General features: G+C 40.6%; 3 protein-coding genes across 4 annotated transcripts in view; 1 reads left to right on the top strand and 2 right to left on the bottom strand.

Moving 5' to 3' along the window:
• ppp3r1 (protein phosphatase 3 regulatory subunit B, alpha) overlaps positions 1–8,144 on the bottom strand; it is a 28,340-nt gene extending 20,196 nt beyond the window's left edge. Inside the window, exon 1 of the mRNA XM_023963754.1 lies at positions 7,849–8,144. Within this exon, the coding sequence (XP_023819522.1) occupies positions 7,849–7,851 (3 nt within the window). The 5' untranslated portion in view covers positions 7,852–8,144. The remainder of the gene's footprint in view (positions 1–7,848) is intronic.
• A 1,809-nt stretch (positions 8,145–9,953) lies between these two features.
• Positions 9,954–16,153, bottom strand: LOC101166575 (CB1 cannabinoid receptor-interacting protein 1). Its single transcript, XM_004076990.4, has 3 exons — positions 15,402–16,153; positions 14,720–14,864; positions 9,954–13,799 (listed from the first exon to the last, which is right to left on the bottom strand). The coding sequence occupies exons 1-3, from the start codon at positions 15,719–15,721 to the stop codon at positions 13,635–13,637; spliced, it is 630 nt and encodes a 209-aa protein (XP_004077038.2). The 5' UTR covers positions 15,722–16,153; the 3' UTR covers positions 9,954–13,634.
• A 2,236-nt stretch (positions 16,154–18,389) lies between these two features.
• The window catches only part of LOC101161745 (potassium voltage-gated channel subfamily KQT member 5), a 123,583-nt gene continuing 116,364 nt past the window's right edge, over positions 18,390–25,608 (top strand). For both annotated transcript variants that reach the window (XM_023963283.1, XM_023963282.1), the window contains exon 1: positions 18,390–19,123. In XM_023963283.1, coding sequence (XP_023819051.1) covers positions 18,783–19,123 — 341 coding nt within the window. In that variant the 5' untranslated portion in view covers positions 18,390–18,782. The remainder of the gene's footprint in view (positions 19,124–25,608) is intronic.

Here is a 25,608-nt window from a genome sequence, read left to right as displayed (position 1 = left end):
TTCATGACCGCAGATTTATCTGCTCTACAGGAGCCGCTAAAACAAAAAGGTCATGTGCGTATGTTGCATAGGCAGTGGGGTGCAAGATCTTTTCCAGTTTTTGTTTTAGTCAAAGTTTTCAGGATAAGGTTAAAGGTCACACATGAGCTTTGACCATTTTTACGCGTTTCTTCCTTCCATCAATTTGATGGAAATCATCTTGTCTGCGTTCAGATAAAACGCTCTTAGTCCCCTTTTCCCACTTTTAGAGGAAGGCTTTAAGTTCACAGAAAAGGACTCCTTTGCATAACAGTCCCCCCTGTGGATTACCTGGTTGGCTAACCATGCTCCAGTTCCTTATGTTTTTAAACCAGCCCTAAGGATGAAGCGTAGGTGTGGTCCCCTGGCATTTACTCATTGGAGATGCCTATAACAGCTTGCTAAGAAAGCGTCTGGGTGACGTCCTTACCACTAGGTGGAGGAAAATTCTCTGCTGGCTTTTCTCCTTGTGGAACAGTAGCATCAACTGGTTTCTTAGCCCTTTAACGCTGCAGCTTTAGCTTTCAGTGTTGACAGTCTTTCGACTAACATAACTTTTCCATTTTTTTCACACGAGTGAAGCAGGAAAAAAGCACCTTTGCGCTGATAAGGTGCAGGGCCGACATGAAAAACCACTTTTCTCAGCATCAGAATCACGTGATACGTTTCTGGATTAGCTATCATGTAAATGAAGAAAACTACTGCAGACTCTCCCCTTATCAGACGCCATCTTCAAAGAGAAATTCATCTGTGATGCCTTCACATGTCTGCAAACTCCTGTGAAAATTACACCTGCAGACGTGTCCTTCAGCTTTTAGCAACAGTTTTAAACATCTAACAGTTCTAAATAAATATATAAAAAGAATGTACTGTATTTTCCGGACTATAAGTCACCCTTTTTTTCATAGTGTGGCAAGGGGTGCGACTTATACTCCGCAGCGACTTATAGTCCGGAAAATACGGGTATTTCAAAAAGAACAAAAAATATCTTCATCAAGGGTTCCACATTCCTATTTAATTAAGTATTTTTAATGTAATCTGTATTTTTAAAAGGTATTTTTGCAAATCGGTTAATTTAGTGATTGTTTCCTTTGAGCAATCAGATAATCTACAGTTTTTTCATGAACTTTTTTTTTTCAGCTCCGACCATCAAAACCTTGATGGCATCACTTGATGTATAACAAGTAGGAAGCTGTCTTTTCATTTGCCGGTTCATTGATGTGCTGTGCTGACATGCTAGAGGCCTTTGGTGCTGCAGACAGTGCTACTTTCCTCAGTGTAAAATAGTCCCAAGCTTCTGTCATTTCCTTTGATCCATTTCTTCGATGTTGTTCGTCCTCTCCGTTTGATCCCTGACATTTTGCTGAATATGCCTAAACAGGCTCTGCACTGTGCTTGCTGCAGTAGTCAAGGTGCATCGTCTGCACAGATACGTACTCCTAGGTAACAACGTTCTGGACGTAGGTTCTCATGTAGATGAAAAGAGAAACAAATGTAAATCAACTGAGTTTCTAATTTAAGTACTTAGATGATGGTCATTAATTTCTATTTAAAAAACTGATTCTAATCATATCCAATTCTTTATAGGGTTTGAGCCATAGATCGGAACACCAACAACCGTGTGGCCTCCACTCCTAATTGCCAGAAACGGTTGCCATAGAAATAATGATTCCGACCAATGACTGCTTAGTGAATAAGTCTGATTCCAACAAGGGCGCCCATATCACCAAGAAAGAAAGAAAAAAGCAACTAAACTGACTTCATTTGGTTGGAGCTAGAAGTAAGCCATTTTCTGTGGGTGACATCACACAGTTTCTTGTCTTTTCTTTTTCTTTTTACTTGTCCTGTCCAACACTGGGCAAACAGATGAGAGCTGAAGGCCTCTTGTGTTGGACATACTTTACTTTAACAAGAGGGGTTATGAATCTTCTGACAAACCAGAGGTATGTCTGAATAAACCCCTTTTGTAATCAAGGAAAAACTTTATTCATTTTAAATCATATTTGAAACTCTTTTGTGTTGGACCGGACGGAAAAGGAAAGAAAAGAGAGGGATGTTAGAAGGGGGGATAGAAGGGTGATTATAGAAGGAGGGGGGGGGGGGGGGGGTAAAAACCATGAAGCAGCATAAAGCAACAGGTTTCTGGATGGTTATAATCGTTACAGTGAGGTTCAGATGTAATACAAGTCTATATGGGAGGGGCCTGTCCACACACACACTCAAATGTTATAAACATACCTGTTGGCTCCAGAAATGTCCACATGTCAACATGTACACAATACAAATAATGTTCACACATGCATACTTATGCCTTCAAACCAACACATGTGAAATATTTCATTCGATCACGCAAAGTACTGTATTTGTTCAAAGATCAGCTAACACCTGTGCTCGAGTAAGTGTTTATGTTCCTCCAAAATGGATAATGGAATGAAAAAAGAAGGGAGTGCCAAGCCGTCCCCACACCAAGACCCCCGCTGCAGCATCAGCCAGGACCCCCCCCCCCCAACGCCCGCACGGTAGCAGATAGAGAACAACTGCCCCCCTGGCAATCACATCCACCACCAAGGCCAGGGCCAGCAGGACCGCCACAGGGGCCCCAAAAGTCGGAGAGCAGGGGGGCATGGGGGGGACAGAGAGTGCAAGCTCCAGCCCAACCAGGCAGCCACCCACCCAGCCCACGGTTGGTCCAGGAGAGCACGGCAGGGGCCAGCCGTCCCCGCCCAGGAGGAGGACACCCAGGGGAAGAGGGGGTCCACAGGAAGTGTTGTAAACATGGCCCAACCAGGCCCGCCCACAGTTGGAAATTTAGGGTTTTTTCCTTACCGAGGGTCTTAGGGCAGGGATGCCCACTTTAGTTTAGTTTAGTTAACATTCACCTATAAAATTTTCTGACTGATTTTATGTTTTGTACAATTCGTGAAGTCTGTTGAGAAAACTGTGTTGTAATAATGGGCTATATAAATAAAAATGACTTGAAATGAATTTTAAATGATCATTTCTAAAACTAGATAAATGTGGAGCAAGTGTAGACCTTAACTAACAAATAAGACCTGTTAATAGGAATTAAAATAAGGAATATTATAAAGTGCCATTCAATTTTTTTTTAAATCAGAGAAAACATGATCTGTTCTCAATTTTAGCAAATCTTTGCAGCATTCTGCTTCAAAAAAGCAAAGGAAGAAAAAAAACAGAACCATTCCTTTATTGACAGAAATTTAAACTGAGGTTCTGGTTGAAGCTGAAGACGGTGGACATTGAATGTTTCGTGAGGAGAAAAAAATCCAGATTGAGTGGGCCGGCTGAAAGTGTAATGTGGATCATCACATCAGGCTGCTGCTGTGCTTTGGCTTTTATCTTTCTTACTTCATCTACTGCTAGATCCTCACGTGGGTGGTGCTTGATTGCAAGGCAGCATATGGCGTCTTTAGCATCAGATCAATCCACTGCCTGCTTAAAAACCATGTGTGTCCCCACCTCCCTCTGACCAGACAAGTTCCCTGCAACCAAAAGACTTCTGAGGCCTCAGCTTGAACTTTTAAGTGCTGAAAAGTAAAGAACTGTGTTCACATGGTCACTATTTAGCAGAAAAGATGCCAAAACTTTTTTTTTGTTAACAGAGTCAATTTCCTTTCTGGTATGTATTAAACATAAATAATAACTAATTGTACAGTAGATAAATATTTATAAAAATTTGAGACGTTCTGGGATTTCTAAAGACTTCTGCATAAATAGAAATCAGAACTAGACATTTAAACTCCTTTTTGAAAACCGGATAATGCCAAGTCCCACCATTGATGTAGACACAGTTTGGAAAATACAAATATTTATATTTTATTTATGACAAAAGAACAGGTCTAGCATGACTTAGCAAAAGTTTACAAAACTCAAGGACTGCATAGTAGAGACATTGACTTCATTTGTTGGTTTTAGAAAAGTACCACACACTGATAGAGTCAGATTTCTGATCATTTAGGGACAAATGTGTCCCAAGATTTAGACCTTTTCGTATCATTTGAGCTCAAATCAGTCTATAAAAATCTAGAACAAATGATAGTTATTGTTTGACCTCAGTTTGTGGTCCTAAATCCGAAGGACATTTCTGGCTAAATGTTATTTTGATCTTTCTAGTTTTTTTTCGAAGTGATCAGCGCAAACTGCACACATGACGCCTTGATTTTACTGTTTCCCTGACAGATTTTTGAAAGTTCCTCATGTTCCCACAGGCCATGGCCGCGCCTTGATTCAGTTCTTGTTGGTTTAGCTCATAATGAATCTTTTTAGAGTCTTGCCGTAATCCCCAGAACTGGTTCAAAGGAGCAGGAAGGCTGATAAATGTTCCACACCAGAGTTCAATTGTATTTGGTCCAAACCAGAGCTCAGGTGAGCTGTGAAGTAGCACTTTCCCAAAGCACATGAACGGAGCATCTCAGTGTCTACAAAACCTTAGTGTCTGTCTGATCACAACATATTAAAATAAAACCTCATTAGGTAACGGTTTGCTTTTGCCTCATTTGTGAGATGACATCATTCAACACAAGGTCAGTCGTCCTTCGTACGCCAACAGCTCAGTTTTCACACACAACTTTAAAAAACCTGCTTTTAAATAGCTTAGCTTAAATGATAACCTATCTTTCAGGGCTCTTCATAAAACAGAAAACCCCTCTGGAGATTCGATTCAAGATTTCTACAGTAACAGACATAATAAGAGGTTTCAGAAATACTCTGCTTGTGTTTCTTGATCTACATTTGGACCACTTCATGTTTTTCTTATGATTCAAAAATTGGCTGCAGGCTTGGATTTCTCATAAATGAGTTTGTCTTTGTTTTCGTTTTCTCCAATAATCCGAATCAACGTTGAGGTTCTGTTGTCTAAATTGATTTTTAACTTAGACCGCAACAAATTAAAGACTAGTTTGCCAGACAACAATACATTTGTTTTATTTTAACCATTTTAAGTCTCATTTTTGATGCGTCACCTTAAGAATATTAATTTACATGTAATATGTACTGGAAAGACAATAATTAAATACTTGTATTTAAAAAAGACATTTGACCACAGACGCAATAAATACAAACTACTCAAAGTTTGAAACACAAGTTTAAATATTTAGTACAGATGTTTCCCTGTTCTATACCGATATTGAATGATTTCTGTACTATTTAATGATCAGAAAGGTCACAATATTCTGCATCCCTTTTTTTGACGTTTAAAGACACTAAACATCAGCGTGGCCTCTACACCCACACTACACAAAAAAATAAACAAATCGCTGTACAAACTGACAAAAAATAAACAATTCATGCTTTTGTTCTCAGGAACTAAAGCATAAAGAGAGAAGTTCTTCTGTTCTAAGAGAGGCAGACTTCAGGCCCCGCCTCGTGAGATATTAATGAAACATATGGTTGCAGAGCAATCCGGGTCAGCATGCTGCCTCTTGCTGTGAGCCGCTCACACCACATTTGGTTCTTACGCCAAGCAAAGAGTAAGAGATCACCATCACTGGACTAAATCTGTTTTAAGAGTGAAACAAACACCTTTTTATGTCAAACAGCCGTCTACTTAAAAAGCAAACTTGTCATTTTTGAACATGTTTCTACTAAATCTAAACTGGATTAAGGATTAGATCCGCGTTTGATAAGAAAAAGAGTCAACGCTGTGGAGGACATTGGGATATATGTAAAGACTTTGAATGGATCTGGGCCTGCAAGGTCCCGACAGGTTTGGTCAAATCTGCTGAAACTGTTAAGTAAAGGGTCTGACCAATCACAGCCCTCCTTTCACGCAGCCACTTAGCCCGTTCACACCGGAGCTTTGGTTCCAGTGTTTCCATTCTTTCTTCTAAATAACTAACAATTTACGCAATTAATGTAATCCAGCAGATTTTGACGCAGAGAAAAGTGGCTCTGCACCAATATCCAACACTTTACATTAGTAATGTGTTGGACATCGGGCAGAGCCACTTTTCTCCATGTCAGAATCAGCTGATTCATGTTGATCACGTAAACGATAAAAAAATTTACGGTACGTCAATGAGCGTGCCATTTATGTGTCGCTAGCGCCGTTAAAAGGCCAAATGGATAATATATGCAAGCTTTAGAAGGTAAAGGTCAAAACAATAAAAAATAGATATTGGACGATAAAACAGACAGGAAGTGATAAATAGAATTAACTATCCAAATCAAACCAATCAATTTAAGGTTGATTTGATTGAAACAAAAGTATGTTTTATCGTTTAGTGCTGTTGTGAATTTATAAGTCGATCGCTGAATAAAAGATTTGGAGGATAGAATGGAAAAATGTTGAAACATAAAAAAGATTGTATGAAAATTCTTAAAAAAGCCAATAAAGTTAAAGACATGATCAATCTTAGTAAACATAGATTCTGTTTATACGTCAACGACATTTGTTTTGTGACTGTGGGGAATTATTTACCCCGGACACCCCGTCAGGCTTTGACTTGGGCTTAAATGCTAAACAGGAGTCACCTGGAATTACAGCACATGTTAGCCACAATGGTGGCTATTTTTAACCAAACTTGAGAGGGAAAATCTGCACGCTGCTGGAGACAGATTTCATAGTTTACACTAAGGCAAGGTTTCAAAATAAATTAAATGTTTGTATTTAAATCAGTCTTCACCAATAATGTGCGATGCTGATCGAGAAATCTGCTGATCACTTAACTTTTCTTGTCAACTTTCTGTCTTTTGTGATTATTTCTCTGTAATTAATGCGGTATTTAATTAAAATCAGTAGTTTGAACACTTCTGCAGGTAAGCCTGAATGACCGCTTAGCTCTGAACGCATCAGGAACTCCAACCCATCGACAGTGGAGGTGTTTACCCTCAGAGACACAAACAGGCTGTAACTACATAAAGTAAGAATGATGCATTATGGGCAATAAACATATATTTTTTTAAACAGCTCACCTACGTTATGCAGTTAGGAAAAAGAAAACAAAGCTAAATTTAATTAAAAAATGAATATGTTTTCATAGTAATGTTGTAACTACAACTTATAAATTATTTTTGTGTTTGGTGTCATATATTCACTAAAAAATCGAATTCTTAATAAATATATCTATCCGCAGGTCATGTGTTACTAAAATCGTGCCTCCTTGTGGTTTTATCTTTTAAATCTTTGACTTCTAGCCTTATAGTCAGTGAGCTAGCCTAATTAAAGTCCGTAAAAATACATGTTAAAATAAAGTATGTGTTATAATATCACCACTGTCCTCCAGATCAGTGCTAACACTACATAGGTGTCTATTGTAATGATGGCTAATGGTTGCTTAGCGAGCACAAACACACTGATCGTGGTTACGTGTTGGTGTGCAGCAGTGCTATGGCCTGCTGTGACAGCCTCCTGTTCAACTGGCAAAAAATAAATTAAAATTCACTAAAAAAAAACACCAACGGGTTTGGGCGGTCATGATCCGCACGGAGTTCAACACCCCTCCTCAAAGGTGTCGTTTATTGAAAAGGGCTGGATATGCGACTGGTGTCCGCGCGGAGAGCCGGAAATAGAGCCACTCGAGGCCTGATGAGCGCGTATTTTTGTCACGAAAACTAATTTGCGCAGGCCTGCTCGCTAATCAGCGGAGCAGCCCCGGAGGGAGGGGGTGACGGTTATGTGGGCCCACAGGCTGCCTGGACGGTTCGTGTCAAAACCCGGGGGTGTCGCAGAGCGCCCGCCTGCCCCCGCGCGCGCCCTCGTGTGCACGCACGCGGGGAGAAAAAGGGCTTCCTCCTCGCGTGCCACTTCTCTCGACGCGGGCCTCGGCCCACCTCCTCCGCGGAAGGCTGAAGACAGGAGCCGTCGGTGCTTACCATGGTGCAGGTCGGATGGTGAAATCCAGGCGGTGTAAACGAAGTGGAGGTGGTTGGGGAGCAGCAGGCCGCCCGAGCTGCGTCGAGGACGACGAGGGGCAAAAGAAAAAAAAAATGTCTGTCGTGGCTCCTCGCGGTCCGCTCCTGGCGTTGAAACGAGCTTCAGAGTCTCTCCGCTGCTGCCGAGGCTTTCACTGCAGTGGTGAAGGGAGCGAGACCCGCTGAGAGGGAGGGGGGCAGTGAGCGGAGGAGGAGGTTCAGTTTGACAAGCAGGCGGCGCGCGCGGGTGGGGGGGAGGTGCAGCACTACTGTACATACGGGAACCTCAGCGCTTATTTATATATATATAAAGTGAGAGCAGGTCTGTGCGCGGGCTCCCCCTGCTGATGAAAAAGCCATCCTGCAGGTTTGTAAATATTGGAGCCTTCATGAAGAAGAAAAAAAGGAAATACGATTTTTTTCAATATATATATATATATATATATATATATATATATATATATATATATATATATATTATTTTTTTTCAATATATATATATATATATATATATATATATATATATATATATATATATATATGTATATATATATGTTGGAGCCTTCGTAGCTGTATGTAATTCTGAGAACCAAAAACAATTTCATAGAAAATCACACCTTTTTATTTTATTTTGGCCTATAAGTATAATTAAATGACCACTAAAAACACTTTTACAATAGATTAAAAGATGATCGAAGTGTGGCTTTAAACTTCTATACAACAATTTTAGGCTCATACACCCCAGGTTGTTATGTTCTAAAACGTTTTTCAACACTTACCAATTATCTTAGATATCATTTGCAAACTCTAGTTTCATAAATGGTAATTAATCCTAAACTTAATACCGTTAATCTGATAAACATGTTTTATACTTAACTTACTTGCTTTCCCCCCAATAAAATGAGCATTTAGCCATTTTTTTAAGATGTTCGTTCCTCGCGAACAGAAACTCCATCCGTTTAGTGGAGTATTCCTCTAAAAACCTGCTCTCTGAGCACCAGCCCCTCCCAACCCACAAAAAGAAGCAGGTTGTCACATTGTGACGTAGACCAGTGAGAACAGCTCCTTTCAGGAAGAGTCTGCACTGCCAGCACTGCCCCCAGGCTAACACACACACCCACACTTTCTCCACAGAGATAGGGGAAACATGCTTTCCTTTCATATGTTCAACATGCACATCCATCTTTCCAAAAGTTTGGATGTTGTTTGTTTTCGTGGGCGAGACACAGCCGATGCCGACTCAAGGTTGATGTCATGAAATGTGCAGCACCCACAAGGAGTGAAAGGCGGTGTCTCAAGATGTAAGTCGTCTTACTTCCGGTTTGGAAAAGAACTCAGGAAAATAACTCTTATTTAGTTAAAAAAAGTCATTCTTTTGTGTGCCAAAGGTAATATATTATCAAATACATAATTAGTGTTTACTATAAAAGGCTTAAGAATAGCATGGTATAGGCGCTTTAAGATGCAGCTATCCCTTTCCCCAACCCTGTACGGGTCAACCCCCCCATACAGGTGCATGGGACTAAGGCTTTATTCTGACATTTCCCACTGACCTTTATTTTTTGGTTCTATCAATATGAAAAAGTAGCCCACATCATTATTATACCACCGCCGTGTCTTACTATTGCTCTGTTGTTCTTTTTCTGAAACACTGTGGTGTTTTTGTTTTTTTGTCTCCAGAGGTAATGAAACACAAACCTTCTACACATTTCATCCTCTGTTTCTCCAGTTCAGGAAATATGTGTCCAAATGTTTTCTGAATAATCCAGATGTTTCCCTTGAATTTAAGATGGGTCTTTGTTTGTTTTTTTGTACTGTTTCCTGAAATACAATGAATCCCATTTGACTATTAATTGTGTGTATCCACTGTGTAATTCTTTTTTCATATTATAATTGTAATCGCTGAGTTCCCCACAAAATATTCAAAAAAAGATCAAATCAAATGGAAAATTCCAGTAAATTAGTTTTTACGTGTTGTCTCAGGTTTTATTTTAAAACACTGTTCAGAATAGGACATTATTTTTAACGAAGTTTATCCACATTTTCATATAAGGATAAAATACAGATTTACAAAGATGTTCTTTTATTAATAAAAAAGATTTTTGAACATCAAGATTTGAAAAACAAACAAAACTGCAATAAACAGTTTACAGTTTTTGGATCACTTGGATAAACAAACATACAAACATGACTTCTATAAAGAGGTAGAACAACAATAAATATAAAATTCATCTGTTACTCTCTTGCATAGATTAGTAAAGTTTACAAACTATTCACAATTTACCAACATTTTTAAGCATAAATGATGTACAAACTGACAAATTTTAACATCACAATTTAACAAAAGAAAGAAGTGATAGAGAAATGGTCTCTATGGGTCATTTTGTACTTTCTTTGCTTGGTAAACACAAACACAGACACCTTTAAAGGTTTGAAGAGGTGGAGGACAAACACTGATGGTAGAAGCACAACTCCACACAAATCCACACTGCACTGTTTACAAAACAACACCAACAAAATAATAAACAACCACAATATGCAAGAATTTATGGAAAGACAGAAGTGCCAGAAAAAATTAAATAATGACCAAACTCATTTGCCAAAAATTTTATTGGAATATGAAACTAAAAATACTTGAGGACATTTTTTAAATGTAGTAATGATCAATGGTATAGTAAAGTAAAAAACATGTTTAAATAGAAATGTAAGTTTTTAAATTATTATTGTAGTTTTAGTTGATGAGTACATTTAAACTTTTTAAAAATATTAACCAAAGCACTTTGAAAACAGTACTTATCCACCAAAACAATAATAAACATGACTTTTTCGTTAAATCTCTTTATTTTGACACTCCTGACTTTCCAACTATGGAATGTTCCATTCTAAAATCTTTTATTTTTCTTTAAAAAAAGAATAAAGGTTGCTACAAAATGTGACTTTTTTTCTGCAAATGTTTGAGAAAAAAATGCGGTCCGTTTGTGAAAACAGTCAAATGTATAAAGATATGCTGGTATATTTTTTGGGCTGCCCTGACAGAGTGCTCCAACATCATTATACATGAAGGTCAACGTGGGAGAAACACAGAGATAACTTTGAGATAAAAACAAAACAACAACAAACAAATAAAATAGATAATGGGAGTTTGCTATTTAAATTATTTGCATTTCGTTTTTTTTTTTTTAGAAAAAAATAAATTTTAAAGACCTTTGTTAGCTTTCCTGGCATAGGTAGGACTTTCTGGATTTTGAAAAATGGGAATTTGTGTCTTCTAAAGAGAAAAGCACTGTTTAAAAAACAAACACACTTCTTGTAAACACGTTAACACACTTACTATGTTGTACAAACACACATATTATTACACCTGCAGATCATGAAGACCATTTCATGGACGCCTTAAGTACTGAACACGTTCAGCTTCTTTCTCCAAGAAGTTATTCTCTTTGCTTTTGCTAACATTTCTACATTAATTGTTCTGACACAACAAACGAGTGTCAAGCGCAAGCTCCAAAACCTGTAAGTCCTTCAAAAGACCACTAGGGGCTGAATGCACAAATGTCGATCAAATTTTAAGTCAGTATTTTGCTTAAACACGTGTTAATGCTATATGTTATAATCCCGTCAACTGTAAAAAGATGGGATATTATAGAAAATGTACTACTTAAACTCGTTAACCCTTTGACACAAGAGATATCACCGGTAACATCTAAATAAAAACTGCTCTTAAAACTACCGTAACTCTTGAACGCATTTAAAGTTCTTCCAACAGATTCGGACAGCGAATCTGTGACAGATCTTCATAGATTGCATGTCTCCGAGGTAAAAGGGTCAAACTTCTAAACTTTGGGGGTGGGGTCTCTTAATCTATAGCTGTCCTTTAGTCCTCAGTTTTTGCAAGTTAGCAAGTTAGCACTGATCTCCTGAGATTTGTTTTTAAAAAATATTTGACCATATTGTTTAAATATCAAAATAAAATGTATACTTTGCTGCCCAATCCTATCAAAGTTAGTAATCAAAAATGCTTTTTAGCTTTTTTCTTTAAAACTAAAAGGCTAACTGGTGAATATGCTAACGTCAATAAATAATAGCTTTGACTTTATGAGTATTTTTGTTATAAAAAAAGTCAAACCGTACTAAAAGAAAAGAAGCCTCAGTTTAAGTTTTTATCAAGTTACTATGACAAAAGTTTTTGATATGTAATAGTGAATAAGAAAAACAAGAAAGAGCAGACTTTATCACAAAGACAAACAAAAGAGTAAATGACAAGAAAAAATCTCAGCCATTTTTGAGACAAAGTTGTGAAAATTAAACACAAAAAAGCAGTCTATAAATTGCAAATGTCTTTTTAAAAAGACAAAATGTCAGAAGTTTGCATTTGGGAAAAAGTTTCCGTATGAAGTTTTTCGTAGTTTTAGAGTTGATAAAGGTGTGCCAAATGTTGTTCAAACTTCAGTTTTCAGGATGTAAAAACTGTAAAAAAAAAAAAAAAAGCATATATATCAGAGGCAATGAGATATTTTTTGACCGGTGAAACTGAACTGGGACTGACAGTAAACAAAAACCGACAGTTTTTTGTTGGAAAACTGTGTGAACCCCAGAAAACCTTAAGTTGAATTTGGCCATGAATTCCTATAAAATGTAATAAACATTTAGTGACTATCCAAATTTAAATGTTTCCTCGATTCTTTAACTTCATGCCCTGAACCAGTTGTGAACTGTTGCAGCCTGTAATTTTACCACCACACACTTTTGTTCAAGATGCAAGCATGGATTGTAGGTTAGCGTCATGGATAAGTGTATTATCATCCATGGGTTTCACTATTTTCACTTGTTTGGTCATCAGGGCTGTATTAATATATGGGAACATTGTTAGTGTCTGCACATTTCTCAATAGAAACAATTAAAATTTTGAATAAGATGGTTCTACTATATTCACAACCGACAAGTGACACGCGTTCAAGAATGCGCTGACCGGGCGTTCTTGAACACAAATATAGTCAAGTTGTTCACATGAACAAACAATTAACAAATTCTCTTCCACTATTAAATTTGCAAACAGTTGGCACTTCCATGAATTAAAGGAGACACCATCCATACATCACTGCCAAATCTGACTCTCTAATTGGTCAAAGTCCAACCTGGTTTAACTCTTAAAGCGTGCTCAATCTGTACGTAGAGCCCAAAAACGGTTGTAGAAACCTACGTAGCGATGCGTGAATGCGAAAGCTTGGAATGAAGAAGCCCAAAACAAAGATTTACGTATGTTTACAAAGATTTTCCATTGAAAATAGTTGCTTAAGGGAGGTTGCAGAGGGTGGTGCTGCGTAGCTTAAGACAGCGTTCTGTTTTGATCATGTTGTCATGGTACCACAACTGGTTTGGAAATCGGTTGTAAGAACAAATCTGTTAGATCTCAGCCAAATCAAACAAAAGAATTCACTTTAAATGAACAAATTTTAGGTGAGATTAAGCAAATGTAGCTATTCCTCAAAAGCAATTTCCTTGCTTGTTATCCAGCAAACCTCACTGCTTCCTGCTGAGTGGTTGAATCATCTGATCTAGATCATCTGCAGCAACCAGAGGTGGAGAACAGGGTTTTTCTGGGGCCAGGGTTGGAGTTTGCAGTGCGCCCCCTCCTGGGCTGCAGAGAATCTCTTTGCTGAACAAATGGGTCACACAAGGGGGTTTCTGCTTATCTGTCATTGCTGGCAGCTGGTGGGCTGTACACAGCGGCCCCTAGCCCGGAGCTGTCAGACGAAAGTCTCCTTGTTGATCCACATGAGCGTGCGCGTGTCGTTGGGCTTGCACTCGTACTCGATGCTGTTGAAGCTGTTGCCCCACTGGCAGTGGTCCCGCTTGTTGTAGTTGTAATATTTCACCTGCCAGACGGTCTCAAACAGGCCGGCCTCTGTGAACTGAAGCAGACCACAGAGAAACTCAGCCACAGAGCAAAAGAAGTTCGTCTTCTAAACCTGTTTTGTCCCTTTCGGGGTCACGGGCTGCCATGTGTGGGGTTTCTCCCAGGGAGAACATGCAAACTCCACACAGAAAAGTCCCCCATTGGTGTTCTGTTTCAGGTCCCCCAGCCGGGACTTAAACCGGGGGGGCCTTTTTGCTTTGAGGCAAGAGCGCTAACCACTGCGTCACCGTGCAGCCCAGCGAAAGAAGCAATCTGAAAAAACACTGCTGCAGAAAACCCAACTTTTTGATCCCTTTTAAACACAAACAGGAAGTGGAATAAAACAGCTGGGGGAAGTATACAGACTGTGTAGCATCTATTCTACAGAAGGAATAAGCACATCATTGAGTTTGATCATAAGAAAATCCAACAGGACATCAGGAAGAGTCTGCTTCTTCCACCAGAACTCATTCTGTAATAAGTCCTCCACGCATGAAGAAAATTCTAAAAGTCTAAAAGTTAACGCACACATAAACGCGTTTCAGGCTTCCCCGTTCAAAGCTCTTGCATAGAGACACGCATTGCTATGTACGTTTTTAACTGAGCACACGGTAGTAGTTAAACCAAGTGGAATTTTGACTAATCAGGGACTCAGATTTGGTAGTGACGTATGGATAGTGTCCCCTTTAATTCACAGAAGTGCCGACTGTTGATTGATTGATCATGGAAGACTAAATAATAATTGCAGTTTGCGCCCAGCTGGGATTATTTGACATCCAGTCTTTCATACATTGTAATCTGTGAAAGAAAAAAGACTGGAGATTCCAGAGATTTGCACCACTTCAACATTTTGCACCAAGCCTCTACATGCACTAGTGTATCGGGTGGTGACAGCCTGAACACCATATGGTTCACGCAAATCGTAGCTTTACATACCTGAATGCTGATTTGAACTGGTTGCCTCTCCCCACTCTTGGTGTGTGCCACCCCCTCTGTGTCATACAAGCCGGTGTAGAGCGCAGACTGGGGGTCTTTGGACTGCTGCTCCAGGGGGAAGCTCACCCCTCCCACAGTCATGGACCTGCAGACACATCGGGAGTTCAGGAGGAGGCAGCAGCTGTTATCTGCCCCACATTCACTTCAGCATCATTTGTGACCCACATGGAGGAGGTGGGGGGTGGAGGAGGCTGTGTCACAGTCAAATCATCTGTCTGGAGATGGCTGTACAGTTGTATTTATTACATCAGCAGATCACAAGAGAGCAGTGACACAAAGGCCTGAGCCTTAATCTGAGGCGGATTTGACGTGCTGCCTTCACGTGCCGCACAAAAAGTCCGACACCAAACACAATCCAGCGTAATTTTTGCGCTTCTTTGACCAGAATTGCAACAGGAAAAACAGTGCACGACGAGTTTAGAAAATAAAACGCTAAACCTGAAAAATAGACGTCTTCCCACTAGTTGCATTCAGCCCAAGACGCATACAGGAACACGGAGTTCCACCGGCGAGGATCGAGATACTTTTAGAACCTAAATCTGCTGCAGCAGTGAAGGATCTCTGGAAGGAGGAGTCGATCTGGTCACTAAATCTCGGTCAGGATTACCCACGGAGTACCTACGAGGCCTCGGCTGCCCCCGGCTTGATGACCACCTCGATCCTGTACTTGGATCCGGTCAGCAGCTTGATGGTCCGCGTCTGCCCGAAGCGCGCGCCGTCCGATTTGAAGTAGACGGCTGTGTTGTTGGGGAGCATCTTCAAGGAGACCCCGATTTTGATGAGCTGGGGGACGTCCGCCATGTCGAACCCGCTGGACCTCCGGGTCTTTTCTTTTCCAGAGAGACCAAAGAATGCCGCGCGCGTGTCCGCCGCTCCCTTACACTCCGTAATCCCGTCCAACCTGCAGCCTGCAAACCCTAATCCCGGCAGTCGGTCATGCATCCATCCTTACTCCACCCACTCCCGGAGAGACGGGACTCCCGCTGTCCTTGGTGCTGAAGCTGTGTCCGTTTTCCTCAGAGGGTGTCTCCAAAACACGAGGGTGGGGGTTTAGGTCTCAGTTTGGACACAAGGTGGAGCCACCACAACTCACTCCCAACAGAATCAAGCTTCTCTGAATGTAGGAAAAGTCAAAGTGTTTCAGGGTTTGTAACTTCAGTACAGATCCCGTCAACGCATTTATGAAAAACTTAAATCTTTTAAAAATCTGTTTCTGAATCTATTTGTCCCAAGATTTGGGGTAAAATGAAGGAACTGATAGTATAAGTGGGAGTGAACTGATCTGTTAGTTTTTAAGGCTGTCACTACTTACATTTTGCGCATGTTGCGCAGATGAAAATTGGTCATACATATGTGGAAAAAGTAAGAAAATGTTCACAGATTTATCACGAATGAACCACGTTAAAACCAGATTCCTTTTTATTTTCTATTGGCGTGGAGCCAGACAACGTCAGTAAGCAACGATTGGTCCTAGTCGGTCTGAGTCATTGATTCTATGGCAACCACTCTAGCCAATCAGGAGTATGCTTATTAAAAAGAGAAAGAAGGTAGAGAGATAAACAGTTATTTATCAGACTGATCATCTTTGCTCTTACTTTTTAAAATGTGCTCTCGTTAATCCTCATTTTTTCATTATATTTTTTTCTGTATTTCAAGTTATTCAAGGTATAAACTGACCAATCAGATGCCTCAATAAAAGTACGTTGACCGATGTTCAATGTTTGAAACGTTTGATTGACAGATTTTTCCGAACCCGTTTTCAAGTGGTAGGGGTGTGACCTTTCAACAATCTCACTCCTGATTGGTGAGAGTGGTTGCCATAGAAATGTTGACTCACATTGACTCGGACCAATCACTGCCTACTGACGTCATCTGGTTCCAAAATGGCGGCGTCCACAAAAATGGCGACTGCTGTGTCTGAATTCCCACCCTAATCCCTAACTACTAAAAATCTATGTGCGGGACTATGTGGTGCCCTGGACTTTAAAAACAATGCAGACACCATGCTCTCTACTTTTTTTTTTTTTTTTTTCAAACGGTGAATATATCGTCATCGATTTCAGGAAAGTGAAAATCTCATTGATATGCCGTTTTGCAATGATCATTTATGAATCTATTGTGTTAATGAAGATGAAAATGTTGATATTTTATATAATAATACATTTAAATACATTTTTGTGGGCAAAAGTTGTTCGCATTGTGCTCTATATTCACCAATCTAGTGAGGATTGATGGAAACTGGTTTGTCGTGGAGACTTCTGGGAAATTTCTAGGGCACTGGATCTTGGAATTGTAGGGTATGTCCGAATTCCCACCCTAACCCCTGCATAGTGCACTATATAGTACGTTTGCCATTTTGTAGTGCTGTCTGAATCTACAATTCCAAAATCGAGTGCCCTGGAAAGTACCCAGAAGGCATTGTGAAAAAACAGTGTGCATCGAAGTTCACTAGATCAGCGAATATAGACCACAATGCAGTGCGAAAAAATGTATTTAAATGTATTTTTTAATAAATCATTAATGTTTATCTTCAGAAGACAGTGAACTCATACAAAACACTAATTTTAATTAGATTTTAACTTTGTGAAAACGATTACGTCATATTCGGCGTAAAAAACAAAAGTAATGAGCATGGTGTCCGATTTGATTTTAAAATTCACGGCATGGTCCTGCACTATATTGATTTTTAGTAGTTAGGGGTTAGGGTGAGAATTCGGACACAACCGTAGATTCAGACAGAACTACAAAATGGTGAATGCACTATATAGTGCACTAAGTAGTGAGTAGTGAAAAAATTCGGACACAGTCTGAATTTTCTTGAAACAGGAAGTAAGATGTTTTTTTCAGAGATGTCACACTGGTGATACACACTGTCCAGTTCTCATATACAGTTAAAGATCAACACCCACACAACACACTCACATCTGACAATAATTGAACACATTTACTGTTCATTTGAGGACTTAAATCGAGTTTTACTACTTTATTCTGTTTTGGACAGAAAACTTATTTAAAAAATCATTGGGTTGCTGGACTAGATTCGAAAAGACAGACTATTGTGAAGAGGGTGAAGACAACAAAGTCTTTAAAAGACAAAAAACGTGATTAATTTTGAAGCAAATGACTTTAAAGACTCAGAGTCCTAAAAATGTTTTACCAGTGATTTTTCAGTTTAACTGTGCTGTAGTTTTTGTCTTCAGCCTGTTTTGTTCCATCGTGGTTTGCTGTAATACAGCAATACCAAAGCTGTCCAGCAGAGGTCAGGCTTGTACAACAAAGCATTACTGTGAATGAAGCGCGTGAACAAGAATTAAAGAGTTTTTTTTATTTAAAAAACGTGTTCTGGTGCAAAAGTACTACAAACATAGCCATGAAATGTAAATATGATATTTTCCCGTCAGCCCGTTCACTCTGTGACGTAAAGTGGATGTGTTTGGTTCTGAGCAGAACCAAATTAAAACTTTTATTTTGAATACATTACAGTACAATTTCTTTTATTTAAAAATCACATTAAATGCATTAAATCAAACTGTGAAGGAATGTGCAGAACAGATCTTCACATGTTATTTTCAACGGTTAAAGTGTAAGATTTTGTGCAGCTTTTTGCGTGTGAATTCTGCGTCACCGCGGTGTGGGTCCCTCCGCAGGTGCGCACGCACAGCTCAATCAGGTGTGCGACGCGCCCTCACTCCTCAGCGCTCCGGTTCAGGAGATGAAGAGGGTGGGGGCGGCTGAGAGAGCCCTCCCCTCGCAGACATCTCCATGGATCCATTCCTTCATAACTCAACTCCTCTCCGGCTCCGCGCAGACGGCCCAAAGTGTCCCGAACCAGGCTGCGCCAGTGAGGCGCTCTGAGTAGAATATCCCCTGTTTAATTAATTATTTTTTTTAAAACTATTTTAATAAGTCGAAGTAAAGACGCCCTTTCGGAGGAGGAGCGCCGTTCTCCATGTGAGAGTCTCCAGGTCGCCCAGCGCACCCCAACGCCCGCACCGGTGATGCCATGCCGCGAAGCTCCACCGGCGAGGAGGGCGGCGGTACGGGGCTCTGGATGAAGACCGCAGCGGGAAAGCGGACGCAGGAGTACCCCCTGAAGGATGTGGAGTCCGGCAGAGCGGCGATGAACAGCGCGGCGCGGGCCGGGGACGGGCTGCTGCGCGCCGGGGCGGCAGGTGCGGCGGGGCCGGACAGGAAGCAGGGCGCGCGGCTCAGCCTGCTAGGGAAGCCGCTGACGTACAGCGCGCAGAGCGGCCGCAGGAACGCGCGCTACCGCCGGCTGCAGAACTGCCTGTACAACGTGCTGGAGAGACCGAGGGAGTGGGCTTTCGTCTACCACGCGTTTGTGTGAGTACACAAAGTCTACTTTGGAAAGCTGGAGCAGTTGGAGATGTTGTTGAGGCACATATGCCATGACCTCGCCTTTGAGAGGTCTTATTGAAACATTCCCCATCACATCATCATGCAGTGGCTCCATCTCCGCTTCCAGGTGTGAGGTTGTCTTTTTTTTCTCTCTGCGCTGCGATCACCTGTTGCGCATGTCAGAGCAGAGGAACCAGGTTTGAGTAAAGCGAGTTCTCCAGCAGTTTGTGGTGGGAAAAAAACAATCCAAGATGGATTTTCTGTTTCTTTAAAAAAAAGTCCCCATTGAGAAAAGTTCTCACAGAGCCCCTCCGATGAGAATATGTATTTTTTTTCTGGTAATGGAGGACATGTATAAAGAAATTTAAGATTAAACTTGCATTTCTGAGTATTTTTTAAAATTCAAATCATTGTGAATCAGGATCAGATGAGAAACTACAAAAAAAAATCGAATTAGAGATGTATAAAATACGCTGGGCACTGCTCCATTGTGATGCATCCTTGTAGATTAAAAGATCCACGTACGTCTTTGGTTTTCCTTGTCTGAGTTGATATGTCGCTCAAAAGTGTACAGCTGGATAGCTCCAGTCTTGCTCACCATTTTTGTTGCACCTTCAGTGCTAGGTTCTGGGTGTGTTGGGACTGTAAGCTAGTGGGAGAGTACGTAAAACAAAAGAAAGGTGGGAAATGAGTGCAGGCTTACTCCATGGCAACAGTCCCAGAGGTAAATTTCAACTGAACTCCTGCTGCTCTGCAGAAATGTCCTAGAAAACAACACAGGGTTTTTGATAGAGGCTAAAACAGCATAATGATAATTGAAAGACCACTGGGAACGCTTTAAAAAAGAACTAAAGATGATCAACGTGGGTCTTTAAGGTGATGTTTGCTTTCAAGCTATAATTTCCTTCTCAAAATAAAAAATACATTCCCCTCCAGGGTTGAATTCCCTTTCAATACAGCCAGGAGTGTGCTCTTGTTTATGATGGAATTAAAATGATGGAATTAAAATTTTGTATATATTTTTTTTCACAAATGTGGACATTAAGAAAACACAAATTCAGACAGCAGTTACTTTTTATGATTGGGCGGCTGCAGAATCCGACTATCCCTTAACTGCTTTAGTATGCCTCTGCTTGTTCAAATTGTAGATATTTCATTTATTTTCTTTATTTGCCAGTTTAACGCCTGTTGCTTTTCTAATCGTACTGCAGTAGTCAGCCGGTTGGGCTCGTGCACGTGTTTGGAATATGCTTTTCAGCAGCACGACTGCACATGTGGAAGAGCAGAGCAGTGAGAAGGAAGTGGAACTGTTGGAGGAGGAGGAGGAGGGGCTGCGAGGCCGGATACTGACGTTTTATTTGCTCCTCCAGGACGGCTGGGAGGTCGCGGGGTTAAGCCGTTACATCTGCTCGCAGAGGCAGCATCCCACACTTCTGGTTGTTTAGATCAACTGCGTGTATTTAGAAGAGTCAAACCGTTTATGGGAGGAGGAGGTTTGTGAGAAGGAACTCATCAGCAGCAAATGAAACCAGAGAGGAGATGGAGAAACTCTTTTAATTGAAACAAAAATGTATTTTTAAATAATGAAGCAGTAAAAAGCCTCCCTCTGGGTGTCATGCTGGGCCTCACTTTTGTCCTTTCAGTGTTTTACTAACCAAAGCAAAGGAATGGAAGGACGTTCACTTTATTACAAATGGCAGCTTCAGTGAAGGTTTTATTGCAACCGTGCAGTTTTTGTTGTGAATTCTGGGCGGATGAATGGCCTGCTGTAGAGGATAATCTTGTTTCCTGTTCCTTCCTTTGACTTCTTCAAATCCCACTCTGATCATCTTTTGATCTATTGTAAAAGTGTTCCCAATGGTCTTTGAGTTATGAGTGTCATTTTCAGCCAAAATCCCTAATTCTGTGCTGTTTTCTAGGACCTAGTTTCTGCAGAGCGGCAGGAGTTCATCAGAAATTCACCTCTAAGTTGTGGCTGGGACTGTTTGAGTGGAGCAACCCCCTCCTTCCCATCACCCATAACTGAGAGCTCTCTGTTTACACACTCTCCTGCTAGCTTACAGCCCCTCACACCCACAACCTGACATCACCAGAGCAACAAAAATGGCGAGCAATATTGGAACTATCCCGCTGTACAGTTTGAGCCAGAGTCCAGATCTGATAGAATCTCCTCGCCTACAAGAGGATGCATCATAATGGAGCGGAGTAGAGAGCTGATTGCCCGCTCAGCGTGTTTATTTTAGTTAGGAAAAGTATTTAGTCGGCCACCAATTGTCTGAGTTCTCCCACCAAAAGTCCCCCTCCGATGAAAATCATGTTTTTGAGTTTTTGCCACGTACTTATGGCTTTTTTCTCATGAAAGAAAACAAAACCACTTCATTTTTGTAATTCTGAGTATATCTTCTTTTAAATCACTGTCAATCAATCTGTTTATATTAATGAGCCATTGTGATGTCACAGCGGCCCAGGAGAGCATGACCTGCCCCGTCCAGCGTGCACAAGCGCAGGTGCTGGAGAAGAGAACATGGCACACTGCTGAGTTGCCAGCACCTATTTAAAGAGTTTCCAAGGCTGGATTTTGTCGTTGGTCGCACGTATTTAAAATAAACTTAAACTTTCTCACCAATCAGGAGCGAGCTTGTTGGAAGGCCACACCCCTTCCACTTGAAAGCTTATTTGGGAGTATCTGTCAATCAAACCTCCCGAACATTCCACGTGAGACCACATGCTTTTTATTGCATTTTATTGGTCAGTTTAGAACTTGATCAACATGCCCTACAGAAGAAACAGGCTATCATGAAAAGAAAAATAGGAAAAAATAATGAGTGAGTAATCGCTATTTGTTTTATTATAGAAGTCTATGGGATTTTGGCTTCTTGGAGCCAGCAGGTACTTCCTGTTTGGAATGATATGGGGGAGGGGGCACTCAGTCCAGTTCCCTTAAACAGTCAATGATGGTGCGTAGGTTTCTGACCTAAACAACAACAATAGGGCCACAGTGGCACAGGCGGTTGAGCAGGTCGTTTAATGGTCAAAGGGTCGGCGGTTCCCCCCAGTCAACTGTCGTGTCCTTGGGCAAGACACTTCACTGTCTTTGCCTCCAGTGTGGCTCCACTGGTGTGTGAATGTGCATGAATGTCCTGGTGATGGCTGTAGGCCCAAACTGGCAGCCACGCCTCTGTGGCTACATCAGTAGCTACCATCACCAAGTATGAATGGGAGTGAATGAATAATGGACACATTGTAAGCACTTTGAGCATCTGGAAAAGCGCAGATAAATCTAATCCATTTTTATTATAGATTCCTCATTAAAACAATTTTACATGAAACGGAACAAAACAAACAAACAAAAGAAAAACTTCAAAAATCTTAAAATGGTTCTTCCATCCACCCTAAAGTCTGTTTTCATACAGCAGGGATCCAGTTCTTGATTGAATGAACTCACCTGAACCAGGTAATCGGTAATAAACCAGCAGCCTTATTTCTCTCTTTCACCTGTATCATGAAAATGAAGGTGTTGAACGACATACAGGTCATATAAACAACACACATTTCATCTGGGCAGTTACAGCAGTTAATATTTGTAGCTTTACTTACTATGGTCACATTTATTTTCCTTTTTTGATCAATTCTGTGCTTTCATTGATTAAATTAATTTCCAACTTTCACTTGGCAACTTTTGCTGTTAATATCAGTTTATTACATTAATTAAGCTCTATTTTTGTGGCTATCTTCTACTTCTTTAGCTAATATAGCCCAAAACCAGGAACTTTAAGCTTTCATCAGTTCCCTTCTGCGCTTTAATACACTCCATCATCTTCAGTGAGGAGCTTCAGCTTTCACACATGGAGTTTCTGCAGTGTTCTCCTGAGCCTTTACACCTCCCAAAACAAAGCAGATTATAGGAATAAACAAACTCAATTCTGCTTTGGTTTATGAAAAATTCTCATGGAAATCTGCAGTAGAAGCCTTTTTTATGCCAAATAGTGCTCCCTCCCTGAAAATCTGCTGGCAGCAGTAGTCATAAAGTCATCTTAATAAGACGGCGTGTGTCGGGCTAATCGCATTTGGTAGAATGGATGCCAGTGCATTCGAGCTACACACACCGATGATAGTTTTCTGTGAATGTGCTGGTTTTGTTTTACACCTATTACATGAGCTTTATTGGCATCGCTGATGTCAGGTTGGGGTTGTGAGGGGCTGTAAGCTAGCAAGAGAAAGTGTAAACAAAGGGATGATGGGAAATGAGAAGAGGCTTACTCCCTGCCAATGGTTGCACTCACAACTCAGGGGAAATTCTAGTGAACTCCTGCTGCTCTGCAGAAACTATGACCTTGAAAATGACAGTTTAAAAATAAATGTGTCTAAAGAAAGCATATTCATAATCAAAAGACAACTGGGAAGGGTTTTACAACGGATCAAAAGATGATCAGAGTGGGAATTCAAAAGCTGTTGGTCTGAAAGGTTAAACGTTCCCCCATTCTGATGACATTTACTGGAAGCAGCTCAAGTCCATTTAGGACCTTCCTCCCTGCGTTGGTTCAGTTTCCACCTGAAGTGCGTTTAGTTCAGCTGGTGTGCCGTCTCCATCGTGGTCGAGTGACTACTTATGCATTTAACGTGAACGCTCTTGGACAAAGTTCCTGATGAATCTTATTCACTTCAGATGTCAAATAAAACCAGAAATACTTGTTTTTTCTCCCCCAGAGTATAAACATCTGTTTATGCTCAAGGTCCATCAACAAGTCCTAGAGATATTTCCGCACGTAACCAGGGTGTCTTCCTTGTTGTTCAGCTGACTGTAGCATAGGAAACATACTTTGAAACATGGAGAACCATTGAAAATCTGCTCTCAAATGCAGAAAGTTTCTCCTTTGTGGCCGAAAAAGTCCCATTCGGATGTTGAACAGGAACGGCTCCTTGTGCCAGAGCTGCTTCTGATCTTACACTTAATTACAGATCATCAATCTCGAAGGGAAAAACACTTCCAAGTGCCCTCGGCATCAAAGGCGCCGCGGCGACACTGCTTTGTGTTTCCTGGGAACGTTTGAGACACCTGGGTGCATCAAATAGTCCTGTTTAGACTCGGGTTTCCGCCCAGGTAGAACGGAAACGGTTGGCTGGTACCCAGCGGAAAATGCTGGAGACCCAAACATGTTGTCATGATGGGATCCGGCAGGCGGTCGGCACCGCAGAGGATGGCATGTGTTTGGGTTTGGTCTGACCTGGACAACGTCACAGCGGAGGGTTTGTGTCCGGATGGAGGAGCTGCATTTGCTGGGAAACGTGAACAAAATGTCTATTTAGAGATGGAGATAAACCAAACTGTTGCTGGATGAAACTAAAGACTCAGGCATTTGTTTTGTAAGATGGCAGCAAAAAGGTTTTTGTAAAGGTGTTAAAGTTGGAGAAAAAAACTAGACTTTGTTCTGAAATAACGAGTGACCAGCAGAAAGTGGAAATGTTTGATTTTTTATTTTTTTTGGCTGACAGAGGGGTCATCCTTACATCATTCCCAGTTGTCGTATACAATCAATGCTAACTGCATATAACTCTGCTTCGTCCACCTGTTTCAACTTTGATTTAGAAAACTTGATTTAGAAAAGTATGATTTAGAAAACTTCCAATTCTTTTTTTACTTTTGTTCACTTTTATGCCTTTTGAACTATATAAAGATCATAAAATCGTATTTTTTATTTAAATTATTTACATTCTGTGACTGAAGTCATCTGTCTAACTTCAATTTTTGGAATGACTAAAATACTTTTTTGCAGCAATCACATGTTCTCAATCCTCTTTCTTGCACCATTTTTGTCATGTTCAGCTTCTTCAGCTAATTAAGCAATAAGCAAGTAACTTAACCTTTAACACCAAAACTTTTGCTGCCGACACCTAAATAACACATATTCTGTGACATATTGTGACTCTTCAACCATTTACGCGATCACTGGGAATCGCCCGATTCTTACTCATAGGACCAGTGACTTCTCATATCGGCTTTGCAGCGAAATGAATTACATTACTAAAGTAAATTGTTAATAACTTAAAAAGTTAATAAAACATACAAATGATTTGTTTTAGATGTATATGCTGGTTGTCATCTGCTGCATCTAAGAGAGACGGCTGACGATGCAGACCACGTGTTTACGCAATTAACATGATTCTAACGGACTCTGACGCATACAAAAGGGGCTTTGCATGGAGTGTTCAATATGAGCACAAAGCTGCTTTTCTCTGTGACAGAATCAGCTAAATTTACGATAAGCAAAAGAATGTGAATGGGCTAAGTGTTGTCAAATTTCCCCTCCTCCTTAATGCACTTTAGCTCTGGAGCTACGTTCACAGAGCCCCTGGCAGCGCGTCTTCAGCCGACCAATTCCAATTACAAATAAATGTAAATGCATGTATTCATGAGTTTCGGGCTTCTGAGTTCATAACACTCACGTCGCTAAGCAAGTTTCTACAGGTAA

The sequence above is a fragment of the Oryzias latipes genome, chromosome 15 (genome assembly GCF_002234675.1).
Source record: "Oryzias latipes chromosome 15, ASM223467v1".
In the NCBI taxonomy this organism is placed as follows: domain Eukaryota; kingdom Metazoa; phylum Chordata; class Actinopteri; order Beloniformes; family Adrianichthyidae; genus Oryzias; species Oryzias latipes.
Note: the sequence above shows the minus strand (reverse complement) of the source record. Positions and strands in the feature narration are given on the sequence as shown.

Coding starts and splice junctions, on each gene's coding strand:
- LOC101166575 (XM_004076990.4), bottom strand. CDS start 15,721: ATGCATGACCGACTGCCGGGATTAGGGTTTGCAGGCTGCAGGTTGGAC. Junction 14,865..15,401: donor CCGGGGGCAGCCGAGGCCTC/GTAGGTACTCCG, acceptor ATGTGTCTGCAG/GTCCATGACTGTGGGAGGGG. Junction 13,800..14,719: donor CAGTTCAAATCAGCATTCAG/GTATGTAAAGCT, acceptor GGTCTGCTTCAG/TTCACAGAGGCCGGCCTGTT.